Source organism: Bufo bufo, chromosome 2 (assembly GCF_905171765.1).
Source record: "Bufo bufo chromosome 2, aBufBuf1.1, whole genome shotgun sequence".
Taxonomy (NCBI): Eukaryota; Metazoa; Chordata; class Amphibia; order Anura; family Bufonidae; genus Bufo; species Bufo bufo.
In genome coordinates, this window is record NC_053390.1 from 737,130,590 (window position 1) to 737,157,439 (window position 26,850).

General features: G+C 44.9%; 1 protein-coding gene across 1 annotated transcript in view; it reads right to left on the minus strand.

Annotated features, from left to right (window-relative positions):
• Positions 1–16,654: 16,654 nt before the first annotated feature.
• TMEM33 (transmembrane protein 33) overlaps positions 16,655–26,850 on the minus strand; it is a 34,869-nt gene continuing 24,673 nt past the window's right edge. The window contains exons 3-8 of the mRNA XM_040418929.1: positions 26,245–26,339; positions 25,310–25,497; positions 23,700–23,767; positions 19,137–19,270; positions 18,339–18,422; positions 16,655–17,450 (exon numbers count right to left, since the gene is read on the minus strand). Of these exons, the coding sequence (XP_040274863.1) occupies positions 17,321–17,450; positions 18,339–18,422; positions 19,137–19,270; positions 23,700–23,767; positions 25,310–25,497; positions 26,245–26,339 (699 nt within the window). The 3' untranslated portion in view covers positions 16,655–17,320. The remainder of the gene's footprint in view (positions 17,451–18,338; positions 18,423–19,136; positions 19,271–23,699; positions 23,768–25,309; positions 25,498–26,244; positions 26,340–26,850) is intronic.

Here is a 26,850-nt window from a genome sequence, read left to right on the forward strand (position 1 = left end):
AGAGTGCCCCAGAGGATCCATGTGCCAGCCTCTCCATCACTGCTGTACGCCTGCCCAGGGTCTTCCATAAACTGTGAGTAACCAAGAGCAACCCTCGTTTTGCCTATTAACCGTGACCTCACCATCACATACCCTGCAGGGCTGCGTACTGCACTTACTTGTCTTTTTATCGTCCTGTCCTATACCCCTGTCAGTGTATACGCTAGGCCAATTATCTGAGGGTACGTGCCCTACATATACTCCCTTGACTGGTACCAACAGTCTATTTTCTGTACTGTCATATCTGGTATAGGTTACTCTGTCTTTTGGTACTTTTAAGTCTTATCTTTAGCCAATAATTGGACCCTGCATGTATCTTTGTATTTTGATATGCCTTGTTGTATCATATATTTTTCTGCTTTAATAAAACAAAGTTTGAACCGTCAAAATTAGGTTCTTGTTTATACTCAAGTTACGCAGTATTTCCATCTCCATAGGTGTATAGTTTTTGTTTTTACTACTTGGTGTTGGTGTAATGTTACCTAGATCTCGAATAACTGATTTAAAAAACAAGTCTATATGAGCCTCTCCTAATGTTTTCGGAGGCATTCTGGTGCTTTTGTTTCTTGAAAGGACCTTGGCCTTTTGGGCGATCGTTATCATCAAGTAAATCGACCAAGGCATCAAAACCTAACAGATTACTTGGTTCTAATCCTAGCTCCAAGCAGTGGCGTACATACAGGGGTCGCAGGGGTCGCAGTTGCGACCGGGCCCAGCACTCCAGGGGGCCCGGCCGCCTGTGGACCCCTGGCCCCTGCAGTAGTGCCACTCAGACTCAGGTGTGGGCCCGCGGCAGGTGACAGGGAGATGAACGCTTCCATTGTGGAAGCGCTCATCTCCATAGTGATCTGTATCGCCGTCCTGAGGACAGCGATACAGATAGCTGTGCTGCGGCCGGGCAGGGGAGGGAGGCGTCTCCCTTCCCTGTTCCTCTGATAGGCTGCCGGCACAAGGCCCGCAGCCTATCAGAGCGGTGCAGGCGGCGAGATGACGTCATCGCGCCGCCTGAGCCGTACAACGCGGGATACAGGCCAGAGGAGGCCTGCATCGCATCGCTGCTAAGGAGGTAAGTATAAGGGTTGATTTTTTTTTTTTTATACCGGACTTTACTGGGACATGAGGAGGCACTTCATACTGGCAAATGAGGGGGAGGGGGTTGGCACTTCTTACTAGCAAATAGGGGGGGTTGGCACTTCTTACTGGAAAATAGGGGGGGGGGGGGTTGGCAACTTGGCACTTACTGGCAAATGGGGGGTTGGCACTTCTTACTGGCAAATAGAGGGGGGTTGGCACTTCATACTGGCAGATGAGGGGGTGGGGGTTTTGGCACTTCTTACTGGCAAATGAGGGGGGTTGGCGCTTACTGGCAAATGAGGGGGTTTGGCACTTCTTACTGGCAAATGAGGGGGGTTTGGCACATTATTGGGGGCACTATTGGGGACCACAGGGCACAGTATTGGGGTAGTAGGATGTTTTGTCGAGAAGATGGTAGGATGGTAGGATGATGGAAAAGTAGTAAACTACGATTTTTTTTTGTCAAACTGCAGAGATTAAAAACGGCGTAAAAATGGTGGTCTGGTCTGAAAGGAGAAGACAAGGACAGAGAACATCTACATCGAAGGAGAAGTCACTGGATGTAAGAGGTACAGGCGCGATTTATGGGTGGGGCTGTGTGTGGGTGTGGTTTGAGGGCGGGTGGGGACACAGGGGCCCCATAATCTCCTATTGCCCGGGGAAGTGCCCCTCCCGAGACCGGGGGAAGGGGCCATGGATCAGTTTTGCACCGGGGCCACTGGCTCCAAGGTTTTTTTTTTGTCAGACGCACAGAAAACCTTGCGCCATCTAAGTTTTCTTACGAATAGGTGAAGATCCTTCACCCATTCAAATGGTCTAAAACGTGTAGTGGGTACAAAAGATAATCCCTTCGTGAGTAGCTGTCATGCCCCACTCTGACGATGTGCGGAGGTCGGCAAGGATAGCAGCACGAGTTTAGTATTTGTTTTGGTGCCGTGCTGGATCCGCCTCTCATCAGGTGCACTGGGTGGAGTCATTAGTTTAAATGGTCTCCAGCTAAGTGCTCTGAGCGGATTATACTGATCATTTTGGTCTGGGAAGTTTGGAAGGAAGGTTGGCTGTCAGTTCCTGCTCTCAGAAGATAAGTGTCATTTCTATTTTGGTTGTTGGTGTCATCTATCCCATCCAGGTTCTGTGCGAGCAGGCTGCTCCTATCTCCCCACTTCACCATCTCAGGGAGTTCAGGGTTTTGTCAGTCCAGGCTGGAGGACACAGCACACCTACCTTCAAGGTCTGCCTGTGGGCTGAGCAGTGCAGGGAAAGAGGTCAGGGATAAACTAGGAGGTGACCCTTCCCCTGTCTCTCGTCCAGAGCCTGGTTGGTGTGTTATCTTTTATACTATGCACGTCCGCCGTGACATTATAATCCGCCATACTGTGACTGCCATTGCTCAGCATTTATGTGATGGCGTCAATTGATGCACTGGTTGATCGCATGCAGGGTTTGTCCCTGGAGGTTGCGTATCTGTGTAGTACGGTCACACAGTGTCAGAGGGTGTTGGCTTCAGGTACAGGTCAAATTGTTGGGGAGCCTAAAGTCGCTCTTCCTGAGAAATTTGCAGGGGGTACTGATGATTTTTTCAGTTTCAAAGAGTCATGTAATTTGTACTTTCGATTGTGCCCATTTTCCTCAGGAAATGAGGATCAGAGGGTAGGTGTCGTCATGTCTTTGCTTAAAGGGCACGCGCAATCCTGGGCTTTTTCTCTGCCGCCCGGTTCTCTGGCCTTCCGGTCGGTGGAGGAATTTTTTAAAGCCCTGGGATTGATTTACGATGACCCAGATCGAGTTTCGATGGCAGAATCAAAATTACATAACTTACTACAGGGTAAACATACTGCTGAGGTTTACTGCACAGAGTTTAGGAGGTGGGCTACTGAGTCGGGGTGGAATGACCCCGCGTTACGTAGTCAGTTTTGTCAGGGGTTATCTGAAAGGTTGAAAGATGCTCTGGCTTTTCATGAATACCCAGATACTTTGGAGAACGCAATGTCTTTGGCTATACGTTTGGATAGACATATCAGAGAGAGGTGTAAGGGTCCCTCCGTGCAGGGGATTCCTCCCGCGTGTGGTTTTGTTTCACCAGCTGCCCAGGGTGATATTGCTTGTTACCCTGGGGTAGGGGAGGAACCCATGCAGTTAGGTCAGATATCTTGCCATTCGGATAGTAGAGACTTTCGAAAAGTGCACAATCTATGTTTCTATTGTGGGAAGAGGGGTCATTTTGTTTTTTCTTGTCCGTATATTGAATCACAGGGGGAAGAGATAAAGAAAAAAGAGGGGAAAAAAAAACTCCCCTCACACTTGGTAGTATGAATGGTGTGGTGGAGCAGACTGGTATGCAAGTTCCCTGCAGTTCCCGTTTTATCCTTTCAGCTATGGTGGCGCTAGAGTCTAGAAATGTGTTTGTTGATGTTTTTCTTGATTGTGATGCTGGGGTAAATTTAATTGACTTTCTGTTTCTTGAGGGTCTGGGACTAAGTACTTGCACGTTAGAGAACGAGATTCGTGTTTTTGCTATTGATTCTTACCCTCAAGGGAGCCTTACTCACGTTGTTCATGGTATTCATTTAAGGGTGGGTGATTCACATGCTGAGATTATTTCCTGTTTCGTCATGAAGGATTTGCCAGCTCCAATAGTTTTGGGGTTGCCTTGGTTGTCTAGACATAACCCAATTATAGACTGGCAAGCGAGACAAATCATTGGTTGGAGCAAGTTTTGTTCGGATAATTGTCTTGTCACATCTATTTCTGAAGTGTCCGTCACGGCCTTGCCTCAGTATCTCTCGGATTTTTCGGACGTCTTTTCGGAGGGTGGGGCTCAGGAATTGCCCCCTCATCGTGACTATGATTGTCCAGTGAATCTCATTCCGGGGGCTAAGTTGCCTAAGTCTCGGCTCTACAACCTCTCTCAACCCGAGAGAGAGGTCATGCGAAAGTATGTCGCCGAGAGTTTGGCAAAGGGTCATATTAGGCCATCTAAGTCTCCAGTGGCTGTAGGTTTGTTCTTCGTGAAGAAGAAAGATGGATCACTGAGACCGTGTTTGGATTTCCGGGAGCTGAACCATATTACAGTCCGGGATCCATATCCCCTGCCTTTGATCTCTGATCTTTTTGATCAGATTGTTGGAGCCAAGGTGTTCTCCAAGTTGGATATGAGAGGAGCATACAATCTGATCAGGATCAAGGAGGGGGATGAGTGGAAAACGGCCTTCAATACGCACGAGGGTCATTTTGAGAACCTGGTAATGCCTTTTGGGTATTACCGCGCCAGCGGTATTTCAGCGATTCGTCAATGATATTTTTCATCATTTGGTGGGGAGGTTCGTAGTAGTCTACCTAGATGACATTTTAATTTATTCTCCTGATCTGAAGACCCATCAGGATCATGTGAGGTTTTGACGATCCTTCGGGAGAATAAGTTATACGCCAAATTGGAGAAATGTTTGTTTGCGGTGCAAGAGCTTCCATTCTTGGGATACATGCTTTCTGATTCCGGTTTTCGTATGGACCCCGAAAAGGTCCGGGCGGTTCTGGAGTGGGACCGACCGGAGAATCAGAAAGCTTTGATGCGTTTTTTGGGGTTTACGAATTATTATAGAAAATTTATTTCGAATTATTCCACGCTAGTCAAACCTCTTACTGATATGACCAAGAAGGGCGCTGATGTCTCTGTCTGGTCGGATGAGGCATTGCAGGCCTTTTCGGCTATTAAGGAGCGTTTTGCGTCTGCTCCCATTCTGGTGCAGTCGGATGTATCTCAGCCATTCGTGGTCGAGGTTGATGCATCAGAGGTGGGGGTTGGGGCGGTGCTTTCGCAAGGTCCTTCTCCTGGCAAGTGGGTCCCGTGTGCCTTCTTCTCCAGGAAGCTCTCGGTCGCCGAGAGGAATTATGATGTTGGAGATAGGGAGTTGTTGGCTATCAAGTTGGCCTTTGAAGAATGGCGTCACTGGTTAGAGGGGGCTTCTCACCCCGTTACTGTGTATACAGACCATAAGAATTTGGCTTACCTGCAATCTGCCAAGCGTCTGAACCCTAGACAGGCCAGATGGTCATTGTTTTTTACCAGGTTCAATTTCGTGGTTACCTTTCGCCCAGGGGTCAAGAACGTCAAGGCAGATGCCTTGTCTCGCAGCTTCCCTGGGGGAGGTGATTCAGAAGATCCAGCGCCGATTTTGGCGGATGGAGTGGTGGTCTCCGCTCTGTACCCTGAATTAGAGATGGAGGTATTGGGAGCTCAGGAGGGGGCTCCTGGTTCGTGTCTCCCAGGGAGGTTGTTTGTTCCTGAGGGCCTACGATACAAGGTGTTCAAGGAACATCACAATACTGTTCTCGCTGGACATCCTGGTGGTAAGTCCACCTGTGATCTGGTGTCCCGGAGGTTCTGGTGGCCAGGGTTGCGTAAGAGTATTGAGAATTACGTGACAGCTTGTGAAACCTGCGCTTGGTCAAAGGTTGCTCATACTCGACCGCCTGGTTCACTTCTTCCATTGTCTATTCCATCTCGTCCTTGGACGCATTTGTCCATGGACTTTATTACGGACCTGCCGAGTTCCTCCGGGAGAACAGTGATTTTGGTGGTAGTCGACCGTTTCAGTAAAATGGCTCACTTTATACCACTAACAAGTCTGCCTAACGCTAAGACTCTTGCGCAGATTTTTGTGGAAAATATTGTGAAATTGCATGGTATTCCTTCGGATGTGGTCTCTGATAGGGGCACGCAGTTTGTCTCCAGGTTTTGGAGGGCGTTCTGCTCTCGACTTGGCATTCAACTTTCTTTCTCGTCGGCTTTTCATCCACAGTCGAATGGTCAGATGGAGCGTACCAATCAAAACCTGGAGACCTACTTGAGGTGCTTTGTGGCTGAGAATCAGGAGGACTGGTCCTCATTCTTGTCCTTAGCAGAATTTGCATTGAATAACTGTAGGCAGGAGTCCACGGGTAAGGCGCCATTCTTTGGCGCATACGGTTTCCATCCTCAGTTTGGTACCTTTTCTGGGTCTGGTTCCTCCGGGATGCCAGAGGAGGAGAGATTCTCTTCTGCCTTATCCTCTATCTGGCGGAGGATTCAAGGGAATTTGGAGAGGATGGGTGAGAGGTATAAACGAATGGATGACAGGAGACGTGTGACTGGTCCGGACCTGTGTGTGGGTGATCTGGTGTGGTTGTCCACTAAGAATATCAAGTTGAGAGTGCCATCTTAGAAACTGGGTCCAAGATTTGTTGGTACGTATAAAATTTCTGCGGTGATCAATCCTGTGGCGTTTTGACTGGATCTGCCGCAGACTTGGAGGATCCATGATGTCTTTCACAAGTCTTTACTAAAAAAATATGTTAAACTGGTGGTACCATCGCCATTGCCTCCTCCTCCTGTTCTAGTCGTGGGAAACTTGGAGTTCGAGATCTCCAGGATTCTCGACTCGAGAGTTCTGCGGGGTTCCCTCCAGTACCTGGTGCACTGGAGGGGATACGGTCCTGAGGAGAGGATGTGGGTTCCGGCGTCAGATGTCAACGCCAGCCGACTGGTGAGGGCCTTCCATAGGTCCCATCCGGATCTAGGGCAGGGGTCCTCAAACTACGGCCCGCGGGCCACATGCGGCCCGCCGAGGACTCTGATCCGGCCCGCCGGGTCTTTAACAGTGGTACCTTGGAACCGAACCCGAGTTCGGGAAATGTTTTTTTTTACAGTAGAAATTTATTTATGAAGTCATTACGCAAAATCTCGCGAGACTTCGCAAAGCAGTAACTTCGGCTCATCTGAGCCAATACATTCTAATACTGTACGGAGCTCCTGCTCCGTACAGTATTAGAACAAAGAATGTTTCATCCGAAGTCGATTCGCTCATCCCTATATATAATTTATGTTGTACAAAAATATTTTCGCTTGTCAGCATTAACTTTTTATATAGATAAAAACCTCAGTAAATAAATCTCAATAAACTCACCCCAAATACGAGCAGAAATTACATTAAGCAGTTTCATTTTCTCTGCATCAATAAATCCTGCGTACGACTGCCCAGCAGAGAAACAAAGCAATTTAATTTGTCTTGAAATATTATTTACCATACAAAGCAAATGCTGCGAAAAAAGGGCAACTCCAAATTGCAAGTAAAGCCGCTGTTTACCTCAATCACGCTAGAAAGCCCCTGATATTTCCAATTTCTTACCGTCAGATGTATCATTTTTGCTGATTTAAGCACAAGGCTCCACAGATATGGATCCCTGAACTTACGTTGCCAGCTAGTGGTACGGGTAATTTACTGCTCTGATCCAATTTTACGATCAGTGGGGACCAGTAAATCGCTGCAAAAAAAGAAAAGTCGAATGAGGTCCTTTTTCTTTAGTGTCAGCAACCTGTGATTATTATGTTTATTAGATTTCATTGAATGGGCTTCACATTTTCACAAATATGCAGGAGAGTTTTCTTTCCCCTGGAGTCCCGCATTAGCATTTCTGTGCCTCAGTCCCTCCATCCCCGAACAGAAAGCAACAATAAGCGTTTCAATTTATTTTAACATTGTGCTGACTGACAGCGGTTACTGTGTGGTCCCTGGCAAATATACGTGCTGACATAGGTCCTAAATATGTGCATCCAGGCCCTGTAAATGGCTTATATTGTTGAGCGAATTTCAGGATAAATTTGATTTGCTGCGAAGCCGAATTTCTTGGCGGTAGAGAATCGATTTAACCGTGCAAAAAAAGCAAAAAAAAAAAATCCTACTTACCTCCTCCATTTGCTCGCAACGGGCCAGACGCCAACATCTTGCTTATAATCTCAGCCGAAATCCCGTTTGCGCTGATCTATGACGTCACCACTCCAGCCGGCGTGATGATGTCATCTTGGGCTGCACAAGATTTCGTGCCAGATCTTAAAGCACGATGGCGGTGCCGCGCAAATGGATGAGGGTAAATATTATTTTTTATTTTTTTATTTTACACCGTGTTAAGTACATCAGATGCCGCTGTCATGTATGAACGCGGCATCTGAGGGGTACAATGACGGGGGATCGCCGCTCCTTGTCATTGCACCCACTACTTACAAAGAAATGCACTTCGTGACAAAGTAGTTTGTCACTAAGCAATTTTTTTTGTAAAATTCGGCGAAGCAGCTGAATCGAATTTTTCCAAGACTTCGCTCATCTGGAATGGTTTTAGAGGAACACAGGCCGACCAAGAGGTCGTCATACACAATGTATAGATTTTATCATCTGATAAAGGCCTCATGCACATGACCGTTGTGTGCATCCGTGGCCGTTGTGCCGTTTTCCATTTTTTTTCGTGGGAAAAAAATGGAAAATGCACCGTTTTGCAGCCGCATCCGTGATCCATGTTTCCTGTCCGTCAAAAAAATATGACCTGTCCTATTTTTTTGACGGACAACGGTTCGCGGAGCCATTCAAGTCAATGGGTCCGTGAAAAAACACGGATACACACCAGATTGGCATCCGCGTCCGTGGCCGTAGGCTACTTTCACACAGACGGATCCGCAGATCCGTCTGCATAAAAGCTTTTTCAGATCCGACAGTATATTCTAGAACTCAGATCCGACAGTATATTCTAACACAGAGGCGTTCCCATAGTGATGGGGACGCTTCTAGTTAGAATATACTTTGAACTGTGTACATGACTGCCCCCTGCTGCCTGGCAGCACCCGATCTCTTACAGGGGGCTGTGATCCGCACAATTAACCCCTCCCTACCCTGTAGTTAACACATTGGTGGCCAGTGCGGCCGGCCCCCCCTCCCTCCCCTGTAGTACTGTAGATTCATTGGTGGCCAGTGGGCCCCCCCCCCTCCCTCCCCCTCCTAATTAAAATCTCCCCCCCTATCATTGGTGGCAACGGAGAGTACCAATCGGAGTCCCAGTTTAATCGCTGGGGCTCCGATCAGGAACCATGGCAACCAGGACACTACTGTAGTCCTGGTTGCCATGGTTACTTAGCAATTTTTAGAAGCATTATACTTACCTGCGAGCTGCGATGTCTGTGACCGGCCGGGCGCTCCTCCTACTGGTAAGTGACAGGTCTGTGCTATAAGCAATGCGCCGCACAGACCTTTCACTTACCAGTAGGAGGAGCACCCGGCCGGTCACAGACATCGCAGCTCGCAGGTAAGTATAATGCTTCTAAAAATTGCTAAGTAACCATGGCAACCAGGACTGCAGTAGCGTCCTGGTTGCCATGGTTACCGATCGGAGCCCCAGCGATTAAACTGGGACTCAGATCGGTACTCTACGCTGCCACCAATGATAGGGGGGGAGATTTTAATTAGGAGGGGGAGGGAGGGGGGGGGCCCCACTGGCCACCAATAAATCTACAGTACTACAGGGGAGGGAGGGGGGGCCGGCCGCACTGGCCACCAATGTGTTAACTACAGGGGAGGGAGGGGGGGCCGGCCGCACTGGCCACCAATGTGTTAACTACAGGGGAGGGAGGGGGGGCCGGCCGCACTAGCCACCAATGTGTTAACTACAGGGGAGGGAGGGGGGGCCGGCCGCACTGGCCACCAATGTGTTAAATACAAGGGAGGGAGGGGGGGCCGCAATGGCCACCAATGAGTTAAATACAGGGGGGGAAGGGAGGGGGGGTCTGCCCCCTGCTGCCTGGCAGCACCTGCCAGGCAGCAGGGGGCAGTCATGTACACAGTTCTTTTAGTATATTCTAACCTGAAGCGTCCCCATCACCATGGGAACGCCTCTGTGTTAGAATATACTGTCGGATCTGAGTTTCACGATCTAACTCAAATCCGATGGTATATTCTAACATAGAGGCGTTCCCATGGTGATGGGGACGCTTCAAGTTAAAATATACCATCGGATTGGAGAAAACTACGATCCGATGGTATAAAAGGGACTCCTGACTTTACATTGAAAGTCAATGGGGGACGGATCCGTTTGCAATTGCACCATATTGTGTCAACGTCAAATGGATCCGTCCCCATTGACTTGCATTGTAATTCAGGACGGATCCGTCTGGCTCCGCATGGCCAGGCGGACACCAAAACGACTTTTTTTTTCATGTCCGTGGATCCTCCAAAAATCAAGGAAGACCCACGGATGAAAAAACGGTCACGGATCACGGACCTACGGACCCCGTTTTTGCGGACCTTAAAAAAAAACGGTTGTGTGCATGAGGCCAAACATGTATGCTTGGATCACATGTATGTTTCTGTGTGTGTATGTATGCATGTATGTATGTTAATTTCAATTGGGAGAGGAAAACCATGAAATACCATATACAGTACAGACCAAAAGTTTGGACACACCTTCTCATTCAAAGAGTTTTCTTTATTTTCATGACTATGAAAATTGTAGATTCACACTGAAGGCATCAAAACTATGAATTAACACATGTGGAATTATATACATAACAAACAAGTGTGAAACAACTGAAAATATGTCATATTCTAGGTTCTTCAAAGTAGCCACCTTTTGCTTTGATTACTGCTTTGCACACTCTTGGCATTCTCTTGATGAGCTTCAAGAGGTAGTCCCCTGAAATGGTCTTCCAACAGTCTTGAAGGAGTTCCCAGAGATGCTTAGCACTTGTTGGCCCTTTTGCCTTCACTCTGCGGTCCAGCTCACCCCAAACCATCTCGATTGGGTTCAGGTCCTGTGACTGTGGAGGCCAGGTCATCTGGCGCAGCACCCCATCACTCTCCTTCATGGTCAAATAGCCCTTACTTTCAAAGTTTTCCCAATTTTTCAGCTGACTGACTGACCTTTATTTCTTAAAGTAATGATGGCCACTCGTTTTTCTTTACTTAGCTGCTTTTTTCTTGCCATAATACAAATTCTAACAGTCTATTCAGTAGGACTATCAGCTGTGTATCCACCTGACTTCTCCTCAACGCAACTGATGGTCCCAACCCCATTTATAAGGCAAGAAATCCCACTTATTAAACCTGACAGGGCACACCTATGAAGTGAAAACCATTTCAGGGGACTACCTCTTGAAGCTCATCAAGAGAATGCCAAGAGTGTGCAAAGCAGTAATCAAAGCAAAAGATGGCTACTTTGAAGAACCTAGAATATGACATATTTTCAGTTGTTTCACACTTGTTTGTTATGTATATAATTCCAGATGTGTTAATTCATAGTTTTGATGCCTTCAGTGTGAATCTACAATTTTCATAGTCATGAAAATAAAGAAAACTCTTTGAATGAGAAGGTGTGTCCAAACTTTTGGTCTGTACTGTATCTGACCCAATTTCAGTTTGCCCATTGCAAACAGGCGTCTACAATCAAACACACATTCATATGATCTCCGACAAACATTGGTAGTGGTGTGGGTTGTATTACAGAGCTCAGTGACAATAAAAGGGTTGTCCCATTAAAGGGGTTGTCCGAGTTATGAAAAAAATATATAGCACTATAAATCTGATGGGCAGCAATATATAACTAAGCTAAGCAAGTTTTAGGTAAAAAAAATTATATTTCCTCATTTCCCTGGTACTCTTCTGGTCCTTTGTTTACCTGCAATAACAACAATCTCTGCCCCTCCCCCTGCTCTGCAAAGGGAGCGAATATAAGTGCTGCCCTGAGTGACATGTCTGCCTGCTGGGAGACTCAGCAGCATGTTGTATGTGTAGAACTACAAGTCCCAGCTGTACAATGACACTGCTGATACACACAGGATCTTCCCCCTACCCGTGCTAGCTGGGAGGCTCCCTGCTCCTAGGTCTGCCTTGAGCGCCGAGCTGATCACTCAGTGCTCGACTTGTCTGTCTGTCGGTCATGTGACGCTGGCCACGTCACATGACCCTCACTCCCCACTATAAATACAGGCGGCCTGCTAGCTACAGGTTGCCTGTGATTTTCGTCTCTAAGGCTGTGTGTACTATTATTATTGCTTCCTACTTTACCTCTGGTATTGACCTTGTTTGTTTCCTGACCTGGCTTTGCCTGCTCCCTTGGTACCTACGCTATCTCTCGGATTTGACCTCGGCTCGTTCTCGGATTTAGTCTCCTGCCTCATCCCTTGTATTGACGTGACCTCCCGGACCGACCTCGGCTAGTTGACCCGCCATTGCCTTTCCCATCACTGGGTACTGTTGTCTTATCTACCTCCCTGTCTATCCGATTGCCTTAGTCTTGTGTACCGCCTTCTGCCTTGGCTGTCTGTTCCTCTTTTTCTCTGTTCGCTCTGCTCTACACTTACGTAGGTCAGGGACCGTCACCCAGTTGCGCCCAGTCACCTAGGGCGGGTGGTGCGAGTAGGCAGGGACATGGTTGAGGGTGGCAGTTTAGGGGGTGCACTTCCTCTCTACCTTCCTTACCCGTGACAGCGCGGGTTTTAGAGCTGCCCTAGCCTGTAAAACGGCTAGGGCAGCACTAAAGCCCGCCCATCAGTGCCAGTGATGTCATCGGGAACACTGCTAGGCGGAAGCCTCTGCCTAGAAGTGTAAAAAACAAAAAAACTATCAGCTGTGTCTGTGAGTTTGTTGCCTTTTGCTGTTATAACATGTGCTTGCACTGTTTGAATCACAGTGCAATGCTAACTAGGAGACTATACTGCGTTTCCTGCTTCGCAGGCTCCCCTATTTCATGCAGTCACTGTAGTATGTCGCTTCTCACATTCACACTCTGTCTAAAAAGCTGCCCCCCAACATGTTTTGCCAACTCCTTGGCGTCCTCAGGGGTTTCGGGCAGTCTGCTAGTGAAGGAGGCAGGACCCAGACTTTAAAACCTTCTTATTGTCATGTCATAGTTTCAATGTCTAATGAGTAGCTATTTTGTTGCTATGTTCAATTCATTTGCCTATCAGGGGTAAGTGAGAATGAGTACTGCATCACCTGGCCACTCCCATTTTAATTCTGATCCAATTAGCGCTGGATAGGCTAATGAATTGAACCTAGCAACAAAATAGCTACTCATTAGACATTGAAATGATGACATCACAATAGGAAGGTTTTAAAGTCTGGTTCCCGCCCCCTTCACTAGCAGACTGCCCGAAACCCCTGAGGACGCCAAGGAGTTGGCGAACATGTTGGGGGGCAGCTTGTTAGTCAGCTTTTTAGACAAAGTGTGAATGTGAGAAGCGACATACTACAGTGACTGCATAAAATAGGGGAGCCTGCGAAGCAGGAAACGCAGTATAGTCTCCTAGTTAGCATTGCACTGTGATTCAAACAGTGCAAGCACATGTTATAACAGCAAAAGGCAACAAACTCACAAAAGGTACAGACTTAGGCCTCGTTCACAGGTCCGAGAATTACGGTTAGGTGCTGTCTGTGGTCTCTACCGACATCATACATACTGTAGCACTGGTTATGGTACAGGAGGGGGTGTATATCTCAGAATGCTCATAAGGGGAAGGCAAAAAGAATTCAGGAAAGCTGGGTTGTTTCAGCAAAGTGTAGTTTGCTGAGGCATGTTTCTTTAAAGCGTTTCATGGGCCTGCATTTTTATGGAATGGTAGGCAGGTTGATAGAGGGGCCTGCCATTCCCTCCCACTCCAGTACAACATTTTCCTGGGCTGAAGTCAGGTGTAGCTTCTGGGCTCATTACTGTGGGGAGGGGAATAAATACAAGCCACAAAAGCTCATTCCTATTCAGAGCTTGGAGACTGCATGGATTGTAGTGTCTGTGCAACTTTCTGTTTAGTTAGCGCCCAGACAGCAGGTATTTTATTTTTGTGCTGTGGATTCATGCAAGTGAATATCGAACTTAGATGACTTGTCGTGTTTATGAAGCAAATAAACCTTTTGGTCTTGTAACCACTGATGCCCATGTTTTGTGTCGCTGCCGACCTCACCCACAAAGACAGATCCTGACAATACCGATTGATTTTAATGTGTGTACTCATACACCAATGATTTTCCATGGACAGTGGAGACACCACAGAAGCATGCCCTAGTTTGGTCCATGATTACAGATCACTTATGCACATTATAGTCTGAGGGGCCATGAAAACCATGGACACAACACGGATGCCATCTGTGTTTAATCCGTGGTTTTTACAGATTGTTGCTAGGAGATGCTCTGGAATCCTGTTTTCAGCCTCGCAGTGTACTTGGAATATGAATAGGACAAATGGAGGGCAAAAACAGACACACGGACCAAATGGACACACGAATGTCTTCACAGACATATGTGTAAGTGAGACTTTAAAGGGACACTGACAGGCCCTATAAACATATTTAGATATTCCTATGCAGTCAAAGGTCTTTTAAAGTGTATTCCAATCATAAGAGTACCCCCTGTCTGCATTTCAAACCATGTAAAATCAACTTTATATTCATATGTCAATCACCTTCCTTTGTGCCCAAGGGGCTGTTTTTCTCATACCTTTGTGCCCAGCCGCGCCCCAACTGTCGTTTCCTAGCATCCGGTTAGATCCAGCGCATGCCCAATTGAAACGTAAGGAAGGTGATTGACATATGAATATAAAGTTTATTTTACATGGTTTGAAATGCGGACAGGGGGTACTCTTATATGATTGGAATACAGACCTATGACTGCATAGGAATATCTAAATATGTTTATAGGGCTTGTCAGTGTCCCTTTAAGAGGGTTGTCTCATCTCAGACAATGGGGACCCGCACCTATATCCGGAACGGAGCCCCGCAAAGTGGTGGCTGGAGGACAGAGGTCTGGCCACCACCAAGTGCTCTCCCCAAAGAAGTGAATGGGAGTGCACCTCACATGACCGACCACAGCTCCCATTCACATCTATGGGCCCAACGGAAATAACCGAACCAGTGCTCGGCTATTTTCGGCAGCCCTATAGAAAATGATGGGAGGATGGCTGCACATGCGCAGTGTGCCCTCTGCCATTTGGGGCTCCATCCTTGATATAGTTGCGGGTCCCAGCAGGTAATGGGGGCATATCCTAGCGATATGTATTTTCCAAAGTCTAAAGCAATGTCGATCTGAACCCCTTAATGACCAGCATAATTTCTATACTTTTTGACTCTCTGCATTGCCGCAGCCATACATTTTTAACTTTACATTGACAAGGCTGAATGTAAGGCTTCAGCCTTGTTACATGCGAGCCAAAAAAACTAATTTTTTTCAGTGTAGTTTGAAGGTAATTTTTTTTTGCATGGGGAATGTAGAAAACACAAAATACAAATGCAATAGCACTCTGCAACCAGCATTCTGCCCTGCCTCTATGTTGAATGAGGCATTGGTGTACATTTTGGCCAAAGCGTAATAAGCCACTCAGCACGTCAAGGTCGCCTCTATGGAGTGGTCCCTAACACTAGTTCCTACCTGTTTATGGGCCATGAAAGCCACACAAAGTCCAGGGAATTGTAGAAATGTAGAAAACAAGCTGTATTTGCATGGTTTTTCTTTTTGGTTATACTGAGCAGGTGTCAAACAAATACCTTGCTAAATTAATTTTTCAGGTTGTTAAAGTCATGGAGATACTGTGTGTAGTACAATAAAATGTATTTATAGTAAATTAGCACTTTTTCCTGATACTTTAAAAAATCTTTTTTTAATAACATTAAGAGATTAACATTTTTAAACTTTACTTTATACTTTGACTCTATTAGCATACTCCTGCAGGCTGACAGCAGACACCTGGTGACCCAATCAAAATGGGAACTTCCCTTTTAAATCAAAGGGAAGTTCCTTCTGATTATACAGATCAACATGATCTCGTCTGTAGTCAGTGAAGCGCTCATTGCTCCAATGCTACAGCAACGTCAAAAGAAGCAGCTGAAAACTAAGCAAAAGACAATGAACAGCCGTTAAGGAGTTAATAAGCTCACCTCCAGCTATCCCGAGTTGATTTTTTTTTTTATTGAATCTGTCACTAGTGACCTCCCTATCCTCCTGTTTGCATACATAGCATTTTAAGCTGTTTTCCTTTTGTTGATCCAAGGCCCTGTTCCTGAGTTATGATACTTTTTCTTTATATGCAAAACAGGCCTTTGGTGCAATAAAGGCGTCACCATTGCTCTTGTTGTACCCAAGCTCCAGTCATTTCTGTGGCCAGCCCCACCTTCTCTGCTTTGATTGACAGGGCCAGGCTGTCAAAAAGAAGAGAGGGAGGTCCTAACGACAGAAAGAAGCGGAGCTTGGGTGCAACAATAGCAATGGTGACACCCTTATTGCACCAAAGGACTAATTTGCATATTAATAAGAAGTACCCTAACTGAACAAAACAAAAGAAAAAACAGTGTTTTAATCAAGTGAACCACAGCTATGTGTCTATGCAAGCAGTTGGATAGGGAGGTCGTTGGTGACAGAGAGGTTGTCTTAATGTGTGCTAAGAACCTCAAAGTTATAAGTATAATAAATGTAGCCGTAATGCAATGTAAAAAATAAATTTAAATATTGCATGTCTGTGTAAACATTACGGCCTGTGGAGTGCTGCTACATTCAGAGAGTACTGGCCCCGTCTGCTCATGTGGTACCGAGACTACATGAGATTGGTGGCAAAAAGGAAGAACAGAAGGATAAAAAAATAATAATAATAAAAAAATATAATAAAAAATAAAAATAAAAAATAAATAAAGAGTGTGTCTAAAAAGCTATTTTCCCACTGGAGGTACAGGACATTCAATATACTACACACCTGTATACAGTTGTATTGGTTCAGTTCTGAAGTTTATTGCATCTTTTGAAGGTGTACACTTTGGGGAAGGGGGAATGGTTGGACATTTCTAGGACCTACGAACCTCAAAAATGCTCTAAAATCACGGTGTAAATGAGTACTGTATATCCTATGTACATTTCGATAGTAATCTTCCTACAAACGAGATTATATAATCATTAAGAAAGACCTCAGAACCATAAAGTAATATTTCTTTAATTTGTACAACGTTCATTTTACTACGTTCCCGGAAAACTGATTCTACGACATTTACAGGTCACTGCATTTTCTCTTACAAATAAGTTTGTTCTCAGACAAACTTTGTGCATTTTCTGCAGCTTACATATTAAAAACCCCATGCTGCAGCTTTCTAAGGCGACCAGGAGAGGAGATTCCCGACAGTACTTCTATTAGTATGTACAAAGTGGGTTCACGGTGTAGCAATCAGTCTTACATTCGCCTAAGGGGAACACGTCACAGGGATCACGCTAAGAAATTGTAACAAGTGATGTATAAAAAGGCAGAAGAGAATTCAGCGTTGTTTGCATGGATCTGTGTGGATGCCATCATCATTGTAAACCATCTGGATATCATACAGAGAGCAGAAATACCAGCTGCTAATGCTCATTTACATACATATTGTATAATTTAATTTAGAATAACTTATGCGACGGTTGGTGCCAGCCGGCTTATAAAGGCAATGCTGCTGAGGCACAGTCTTCTGACAAAGTCTGGACATGCTGGTTTCATTATAAGGTGCTCCAGGATAATCCTCAGCTCGGTGAACAAAGTCCTGGTAAATGGGGGATTAAATATACTTTGTATCAGCAGACTGCACTCTTCATTTCACGGAAATTGTATACTACTGTTCAAATAAAATCTCGACTACAAGTGGCAAGGACTACATGGCAGCAGAGGCTGTAACCCAGGCCTACAGGACACACTGGGGCATGTCGTGCCAACATATTATACAAGAAAACATTAGTCAGCCTATGCCTGGTTAGAGCCAGGTTGTACAATGGGCTATTGTACAGAAAAACACTTTTCACATACATAACTGCACCAATTTTTTCCTCCACTGTGCGTCTAGGACAATGTATCGGTGCACGAGCAGTAGGCCACATAGAACAAATCTAACACGGCACATGCATCGATAGAGCGTCCTGGATGCACAATGGACAACAGCGACATGTAAATTTCTACTGCGCATGTCCCAGTCCTTGGATATGGAGCATGCACAGTAGAGACACAGGGACGGGAGCGCACATATAGTCAGGGTTCATCTGGTTAATCCCCCCAGGGCGTCAGGTCACTTGGACATAGTGCTGTGCTTGTCCAGGGGAAAGCTGATTGTTTATGTCCGGACAGTCAATTGAGACCACCAAACTGCATCAAAATGAAAGCCATTTACATTATAGGAAACAGAAAGTTGAGGCCCATTCACAGTTACGTTTGAATTCCAGTATCCTGAAGAGGCTTAGAATCAAGCAACCAGATCTCACCGTATCTGGCATTATGTATAGACAGACCCCCACTAACTAGAATTGGATCCAGCCGTGTTTCGGCTGGACAAACACAGCTGCATTTATGCCAGAACAGCCCATCGCATCAGGCTACTGGATTCACAATTCTACTGTGAACGTAGTCTAAGGTAAAAAGCAGGAAAATTTCGGATACTTACCGGCAGTAGGGATTTCTTCTGGAGGAATAGCGCAGTGTCAGGAATCTGTAGTAAATAAAAGGCTGCAACAAGCTTCCCTGACCACTGTAAAATACATATACATGGGTAATTAGAATTCAGTCTCAAACAATAAGGCTCCAAATATTACTTTATTATAAACACATTCCCAAATAGCATTTTTTATAATGGCTCGTTTTCTCTAGGGGGGTAATAATCAGGGAGAATAAAATGGCCCTGGCTTATTAGCAGAAACAAAGCCTGTCCTAATCACACAGCAGAATGGGCAACTTCAGAGGAGTGAGATAAAGCGCTGTCTCAGCTCTCCTCTCTGCCTGTCACAAATGATAACATCTTCACTTGTTTGTGTAGGAACTGAGCGAAGTAAAAAGTTAAAATTGAGAGAGGACAGACGGGTGGAGGATGTGGCAAATGAGCAGCGGCACTTGTATGCAGTCTGCTACATTACCACAGCCTTTTAGGTCCTCTCACGTCGCTCCATTCCTATACACAGAGCTAAGGTAGCTGGATGTAGGACCATAATTCAGGACAGCCAGAGCAGTGAGGAGAGCTGAGACAGTTCATAAGCTCACTGCTCTGAAGTAAGCATCCTGTGTGTTATTAGGACGGGATTTGTATGTGCTAATAGGACGGCAGCCATTTTATTTGCCCTGATGACTGTTCCCTGTGTTTACAATAAAGTAAAATTAATTAATTTTTATTTGATTTATTAACTCCCGAGAACCCCTTCAATGGTTAAGGTAGTGATCTCAAGTCTGTGTTCCTATTACTAATTCATACCTGAGCAGCATGAAGACTGTGGCTGGCATTAAAAAGATCTCATTGCAAGCGATGAACTTCAGAATATTTTGCTGATTTGAGTTCAGTTTATCCAGAAGAGACCTGACAAACTGCAAACTGTTTGCTCCCTTGGCCTGAAATAAAAAGAAATATAAGTACATTCCGAAAATCTTCAGGTTTCACTTGTGATAAATTAGAATCTCCAGATTCTACAAGGATCCAGTAGGTTGAACTCCCTATATATCCTAGCATTAATAGCAGGACATGGCAGGCCCCAGCAATATGCCAGTCTATAATCATAGCCTCGATAACTTCCCTTTGGGAGCATTAAAGGGGCTGTCAGACTTAATTGTCTTTACTGAAAACGGCTGTGGGGCCGGTAAAAAACAAAAACAAAAAAAACTTACCTTAACTTATCTTACCTTAACCAGCCCCATCCAATCCAACGCTGCTGTATACCGCTGCAGCCAATCACTGAACTCAGTGGTGTACTGCTTGAGATAGCTGAGACAAGTGATTTGATGCAGCAGTATACAGGGTGTCATCACCTCAACCACAACAATATATCACTGACTGCAGCCCAGGGAAGGGACAGAATCTCTGGATTGGAGGGGGCTGGTTAAAGTAAGGCGAGTTCTTTTTTATTATTTTAGCAGCTCCACAGCAGTTTTCAATAAAATAAAAAAATACAACTGCCTTTAATAACAGCAAAATTAAAGGCATGGCTATTTTAGAGATAATACAACCGGTGTTTTTGCTGATCCATGACAAAAATGTCCGTAGTGTATTGCGGATCCGCAATACACCCGGCCGGCACCCCCCACAGAACTGCCTATTCTTGTCTGCAATTGCGGACAAGAATAGGACATGTTCTATTTTTTTGCGGGGCCGCGCTCCGGAAATGCAGATACGGAGAGCACATAGTGTGCACTCCGCATCCCGTTCTGCCCCATTGAGAATGAATGGGTCCACACCCGTTCCCAATATTGCGGAACGGATGCGGACCCATTTGCGGGGACGTGTGAATGGACCCTAATGCTGGAAACCAGCTGGCTCTGGTGGGGAAAGGTAGTATCCGGCTATTCCGGATGCAATGAACTCCCACAGGCTGTTCCTCTGCCAGAAGACTTAAGTGCCATTATGAAACCACCCCAACTTGTAAGCTCCACCTCTTAATACTAGCCACACCTCTAAAACCTGTTGGTTTGTAATCTCAAAACAATACTGGGTAGATTTACTAATCCAGCAGAAGACATAAAGTTAACGAGGATCTGAAACCTTTCCCAACATGTTTTAGTAACTATTTGCATTCCCCATGTAATAACAATTCTGGAGCATCTATTCTTATGTCTGTAGGTTGTGCCCTTCCTTTATTATTCCTACTAGAAGTTATGAATGAATTGCTAGCAGTCTGCAGTGAAGGTCCAGATGGGTCAATGGATCCAATCAGCACTGCTAGTATCAGACTGCGCAGGGCCCCCCCCCCCCCCCCCCCACCCCTATCTGTCTGGTGTTTTACGCTGGTCTTTGCCGGAGGATGCGACTTATTTATGGCAAGGCACAGGCCTCATCAGTCTGCACACCAAAGTTAATCAGCGCTTGTTTGCATCAGCCTATTACACAGGCTAATGCAAAGTTACTGGGGAGGAATGATCACTACCACAGTCATTCCTCCCTCATTCACTTCTATCGATTATCGGTAGCACATTCCTGATTACACGGCGAGATGTGCTGAAGATAATTGTACAGCTTTCATCCTGATAAAATATGCAAATCAGCCAACAAACGACCGATTCCTTGTTTATCGGCTGATCAGCGGCACGATTATACCGGCCAGAACACTTGTTCACAGTAATTGTCCTGAATATCGTGCCGTGTAACAGGGGCTTTTTTATGTAGCTTGGATGCGGACCCATTCACTTCGACGGGGCCGCAAAAAATATTTTTTAGTGTCTCCATATTCTGAAAGCCAAGTCATAGGGTACATATGACTTTTTGATCACTTGCTATTACACTTTTTGTGATGTAAGGTGACAAAAAAAATAGCTTTTTTACACCATTTTTTTTTTTTTTTTTACGATGTTCACCCGAGGTGTTAGGTCATGTGATATTTTTATAGAGCAGGTCTTTACGAACGAGGCAATAGCTAATATGTAAATTTTTTTATTTATGTAAGTTCTACACAATGATATAATTTTTTCAACAAAAAAAAAAATCTTTTTTTAGTGTCTCCATAGTCTGAGAGCCATAGTTTTTTCAGTTTTTGGGCGATTGTCTTCGGTAGGATATTATTTTTGCGGGATGAGACGACGGTTTGATTGGTACTATTTTGGGGTGCATATGACTTTTTGATTGCTTGCTATTACACTTTTTGTGATGTATGGTAACCAAAAATGGCTTTTTTTACAGTTTTTTTTTTTTTTTACGGTGTTCACACGAGGGGTTAGGTCATGTGGTATTTTTATAGAGCAGGTTGTTACGGAAGCGGCGATACCCAATATGTCATAATATGTCATAGAAGTGTCTTTTCTATTTTTTTTTACATTTAACACAATAAAAGCATTTTTGAAACAAAAAAAAATAATAATCATGTTTTACTGCCTCCATAGTCTGAGAGGCATATTTTTTTTTATTTTTTGGACGATTGTCTTAGGTAGTGGCTCATTTTTTGCGGGATGAGGTGACTGTTAGATTAGTATTATTTTGCGGGGCATATGCCTTTTTGATCGCTTGGTGTTGCACTTTTAGTGGTGTAAGGTGATAAAAAAATGGTTTTTTTTTTAACAGTTTTAATTACATTTTTTGGACGGTGTTCACCTGAGGGGTTAGGTCATGTGATATTTTTATGGAGCCGGTCGATACGGACGCGGCGTTACTTAATAAGTCTACTTTAATTTTTTTCCCTAGTTTTTTTTTACTTTATTTTGGGAAAAGGATGACTTTTTTTTTTTTTACTTGAAACTTTTAATTATTTTCCGTAAAACTTTATTTTTTTACACTTTATTTTTTGTCCTACTCTGGGACTTCAACTTTTGGGGGTCTGATCCCCTTTACAATGCATCACAATACTTCTGTATTGTGATGCATTGGCTGTAAGTGTATTACAGACTGTAATACACTTACAGCCTGTTTGCCTGTGAGATCCAGGGGGCTGGATCTCACAGGCTCTCCCGGAAGGCAGCCACGATGCCTAAGGTGACTGCCGGACCCCTGCCGCTCCTGCACCCGCCCGATCAGCAAGCCGTACATGTACGGCGCTGGGCGTTAAGCGGTTAATGACAGTCATTTTTTTGTGATATAGCACACATGGTTCACACACTTGTAAGTTTTTTGTTTTTTTTTGGACTACCAAAATAACTTTTGCAGCCTTTTATTACATAACACAGGGCTTTTATATATTTTTTTATTTTGATTAGGAGGAAATTGTACATTTTTTTTTTTTTAAGTCATGTTTATTCAAACTATAGCTCATTATTTAAATATGCAAACTATGTGGGTGTTTTTTTCTTTTATGTATTTTAACATTTTTTCATAACTTATTTTTTTTAATATATTTCTGCTACAAAAAGACCTTTGGGGGACACTGACTTATTTTGCACATTTTCATTTTTTACCTTTTATTTGTATTTTATTTATTTTGTATTTTTTTTATCATCACTTTATTATTTATTTTTAAAATATATTTTTGCCACATAATATGACAGTAAACAATTTTATTTTGCACTTTCCTTTTTATAGTTTTCTTTTACTTGTAATTTATTTATTTCTAAATATTTATTAATCTTTTTGCAAAAATGCGTTTTTTTTTAAATATATTTTTGCAGCACTGTACGTCCCCCAAGAGGTCTTTAAAAGAACTCTAGGGGACACAGTTTTATTTTGCATTTTTTTCCCTTTTATTTGTATTTTTTTATTGTGTTTTTAATGGGTTTTTTTTTTACACATATATATATATTATATATATTTTTTTTTCATTCACATTATTTGTCCCCAAAAGGTCCATAAGATACTTTTTTTTTGCACTGTAACTGGAGCATCCAAAGGATCCCCAGTTACAGGGAAAACCAGCCTGCTGAGGCTCTGCAGTCCTCTGCCCCTGACACCCAGCAATCACGTGATCGCCGGGTCTAAACTGCACAACGCGCTGCTCACCTGTGTGAGGAGAAGGCAGAAGCGCTGATACACTGCTTCTGCCTTCTCATCGGCTCCCCCGCTGTTTCTGACAGCCAGGGACCCGTCCTGCTCCTGCTACAGTGCGGGAGCAGGAGCTGTAACCCTGCAATTTTGCGGCTCCGGGCAGAAACACAGCTGATCGCATGAGCTGTGTTTCTGCCCAGCAGGACGGGGGCCGCAAACCATGGCTCTGGGGGCCGCATGCACCCCTACTGTAGGGTCTATGGTCAATCCGCTCCCGTGCCTTACCACCACAGTACACTTGGACAATAGTTGCTTTTCATCATTTAGAATACCCTGTGATCAACAGGACATGTCTTTATATCATAGACATCAACGGTCATGACTGGGGAGGACAAACCATAGTAATGCTACAGACAGAATACTTACATCCAGGACCTTCTTCGTGTATGTCGACGCATGAAGCAATGAAAACAGCAAAACAGGGAATATGCTCACTGAGAACCAGATTAAGGAAGACAAATCATTTCTATTTCAAATGTCACTGCCTTACACACGGAGATGTAATGATTTAAAGGGGTTCAGGATAGGTCATCACTATCAAATCGGCAGGGGTCCGACACTCCCACCAATCAGCTCTATGAAGGGAAGGTGCGCGCAGTGTGCACATGCTATCTCCCACCTCTCTTCCTGCTTGCTGCTGCTGCTGTCTATTGCAAAGCAGCAGTGAGCAGGAAGAGAGACGTCACATGCACCCTGCGTGCGCCTTCCCTTCATACTGCTGAGAGGTGGGGTGCCGGACCCCGCGCGATCTGATATTGATGATCTATGCTGAGGATAGGTCATCCGTATAAGAGAGCCAGGAGAACCCCTTTAATTGATTATTTGGGGGTTTGAAGTGGGGAAAGCACTGTCCCCCACATAGACCATATAACAGTTTCACATACCCCTCTCATATATGGTCAATTACCATCGCCAGTCTCATGTGGGTTGACAAAATGACCTTGTTATGATCTAAAGAAATATAAGGCCTCATGCACACAACTGTATTTTGCATCCATGTGCGATTTGCATTTTTTGCGTATTGCACATAGACCCATTCATTTCTATGGGTCCCAAAAAGACAGCCAGCACATGGAGTCTGACAGATACGTAGACCCGCACTTATCTCCAACGTACTAGGCGGTTTTCTTGTGTCGACTAATGACTGCTTCATCAGACAAGATGGGAGTTGGGAGACACCATACTGCTGGTCCGGGGGGCTAGGGCCTGCAATCTCTAGCATAGAGTCCCCAAAATCTGTCCAGACAGGTGAGGCAGTGACTATTCGACACAGTCAAGCAGTTAAATAAAAGGAGTAAAGAAAACACTCTGGAGTTAGATGTGGATCCCACCTCTGGAACCTACACTTATCAGACATTCGTGGCATGTCCTGTGGATCTACGATAAGTGTCTAAGGTAGTAATACCCCTTTAAAGGGGATTTCCAGGCTCCTGATATATTAAATAGCCTGATGGTGATCAGTCTCATTGAAGAGGGTCTAACACCCTGCACCCCCACCTATCGGCTCATCAATGAGATATTAATGACCTATCCTGAGGGTCATCAATATAAGGAGCCAGGAAAACCCCCTTTAAGGCCTATATTTTCACACCCCTTATTCACAATGTTCAGATGTTGTGACATCTCTTTCTTAGGGCTCATTCAGACAGCCGTATGCTGTCCGCAAAAATGCGGATCTGTTTTTTTGCAGATTAGATGCTGTCCCATTCACTTCTATGGGGCCCGTTTCTTCCATTGCAAGGCTCAGCCAAAAAATGAAACATGTCCAATACTTCTCAGTGAAAATCAGGACATGGCCCTGTTGAAGTCTATGGATCAGCAAAAAAACTGAATGCAATCCACTTTTTTGCGGACATGCTGAACTGTCTGCAAAAAAACGGATCCGCATTTTTGCGGACAGCATACGGCCGTCTGAATGAGCCCTTATTTGACACTTTTCTATCTAACCATAGTAGACCGCTCCTAGAAAAGGATACTGGTGACAGGGTAGGAATTGACGAAGATGAGTGAATACAATAGGTAGTGGCAGCTGTCCTCTAACAGAGCCTGGCTCAAAAATGCCCGACTCAGCTGGAAGTGTGGCAACCTCTGGTGTAACCGCAGGGCACTGGTGAGGGCATTGGCCAGCAAGGCACGCTGATAAAAACTGGCAGCTTCATGTAAGCTGTGGAGTAAAAAAGAAACGCACAATTAAAGGTGACACGGGCAAATCCTTACTACATTTTAATGCTTATTCCGGTTGTTAGAAGTTATCCCCTATCCTGCAACTATCAGATCAGCAATAGGACCTCCATCGATCACGAAACCGGGGGGCCCCGTACCCCATGCAGCCCCCCTGAAATGAACGGAGCACCCGATTGCACATGCGTGTGGCCATTCCATTTATATCTAGGAGTTCCATACAGAGCTCCACTATCTCCAGAATTCCCATAGAAATTAACGGAGTGGCCGAATGCATGCCCGACCAGCTGCTGTGTTAATTTCAGGGGACTGCATGTGGTACGCCATCTAATAGGGGTAGGAGATAGACGTTACCCCCTAACAACCGGAATACCCCTTTAATTCACGCTGTTTAATCTATTGCAATAAGGAAGCGAGCATATCTGGACACATGGAAAAAACTATCCGAAAAATGGTACAACGTAGGTAGTGCTGCTCCAGATGTAGATGCATAGACTTCTATGGCCCCTATGAATGTAGACTGATAGGCTCAGAGGGCAATGTTGAGTAATTGGACTTCCTGGGAACCATCTTGTCCTACTATCGTTTCCCTCCAGCTTATACAGAGGGATTCTAATAACGGATAGAGCGGTATATGCAATCACTTACATAGGTTCACCGTAGAATAATGAACAATATGTTCCTCCAAATCTAGTCTGAGAACACTCTACATAAAATAAGAGGAACCTACCCTAAAATAGGAAGAATAAATAATGCTGAACAGTAAACCGTGAACCATCGCGACAGCCACATCGCCGTGTCGAGTTTATTCGCCATCAGGAATTGCTACAAAAAAAACAAAAAACAGTTATCATTTATAGCATATATTTTTCTCAATTACATTCATAATACAGTATGGGGCAGATGTACCAAGACCAGCGTTACAAATGCCAGTCAGTGTTAAAGGGGTTGTCCTGCCATATATATTGATGACCTATTGTCAGATCAGTGGAGAACCGACACCTGACACCCCCGCCGATCAGCTGTTTTTACGAGGAGGAGGGGGCGCTCCATGCGAGTGCCACTTACTCTTCATTACACTACCTGTCGACTCGGCAGTGCAGTGAATGGAGCGAGTGCTTGTCATTACATTACACCACCGTTCCAGAGGAGACGACGCAAAGTGTAGTGAAAAGGAAGTGGCGCTTGCGTGGAGCGCCCCCTTCTCTTCAAACAGCTGATAAGTGGAGGTGCTGGGACGTGGACCCCCACGATAAGCTATTGATGACCTATCCTGAGGACAGGTCATCAACATAAGGCAACCCCTTTAAGTCCATTGGTGTAGAATGAGCCAAAT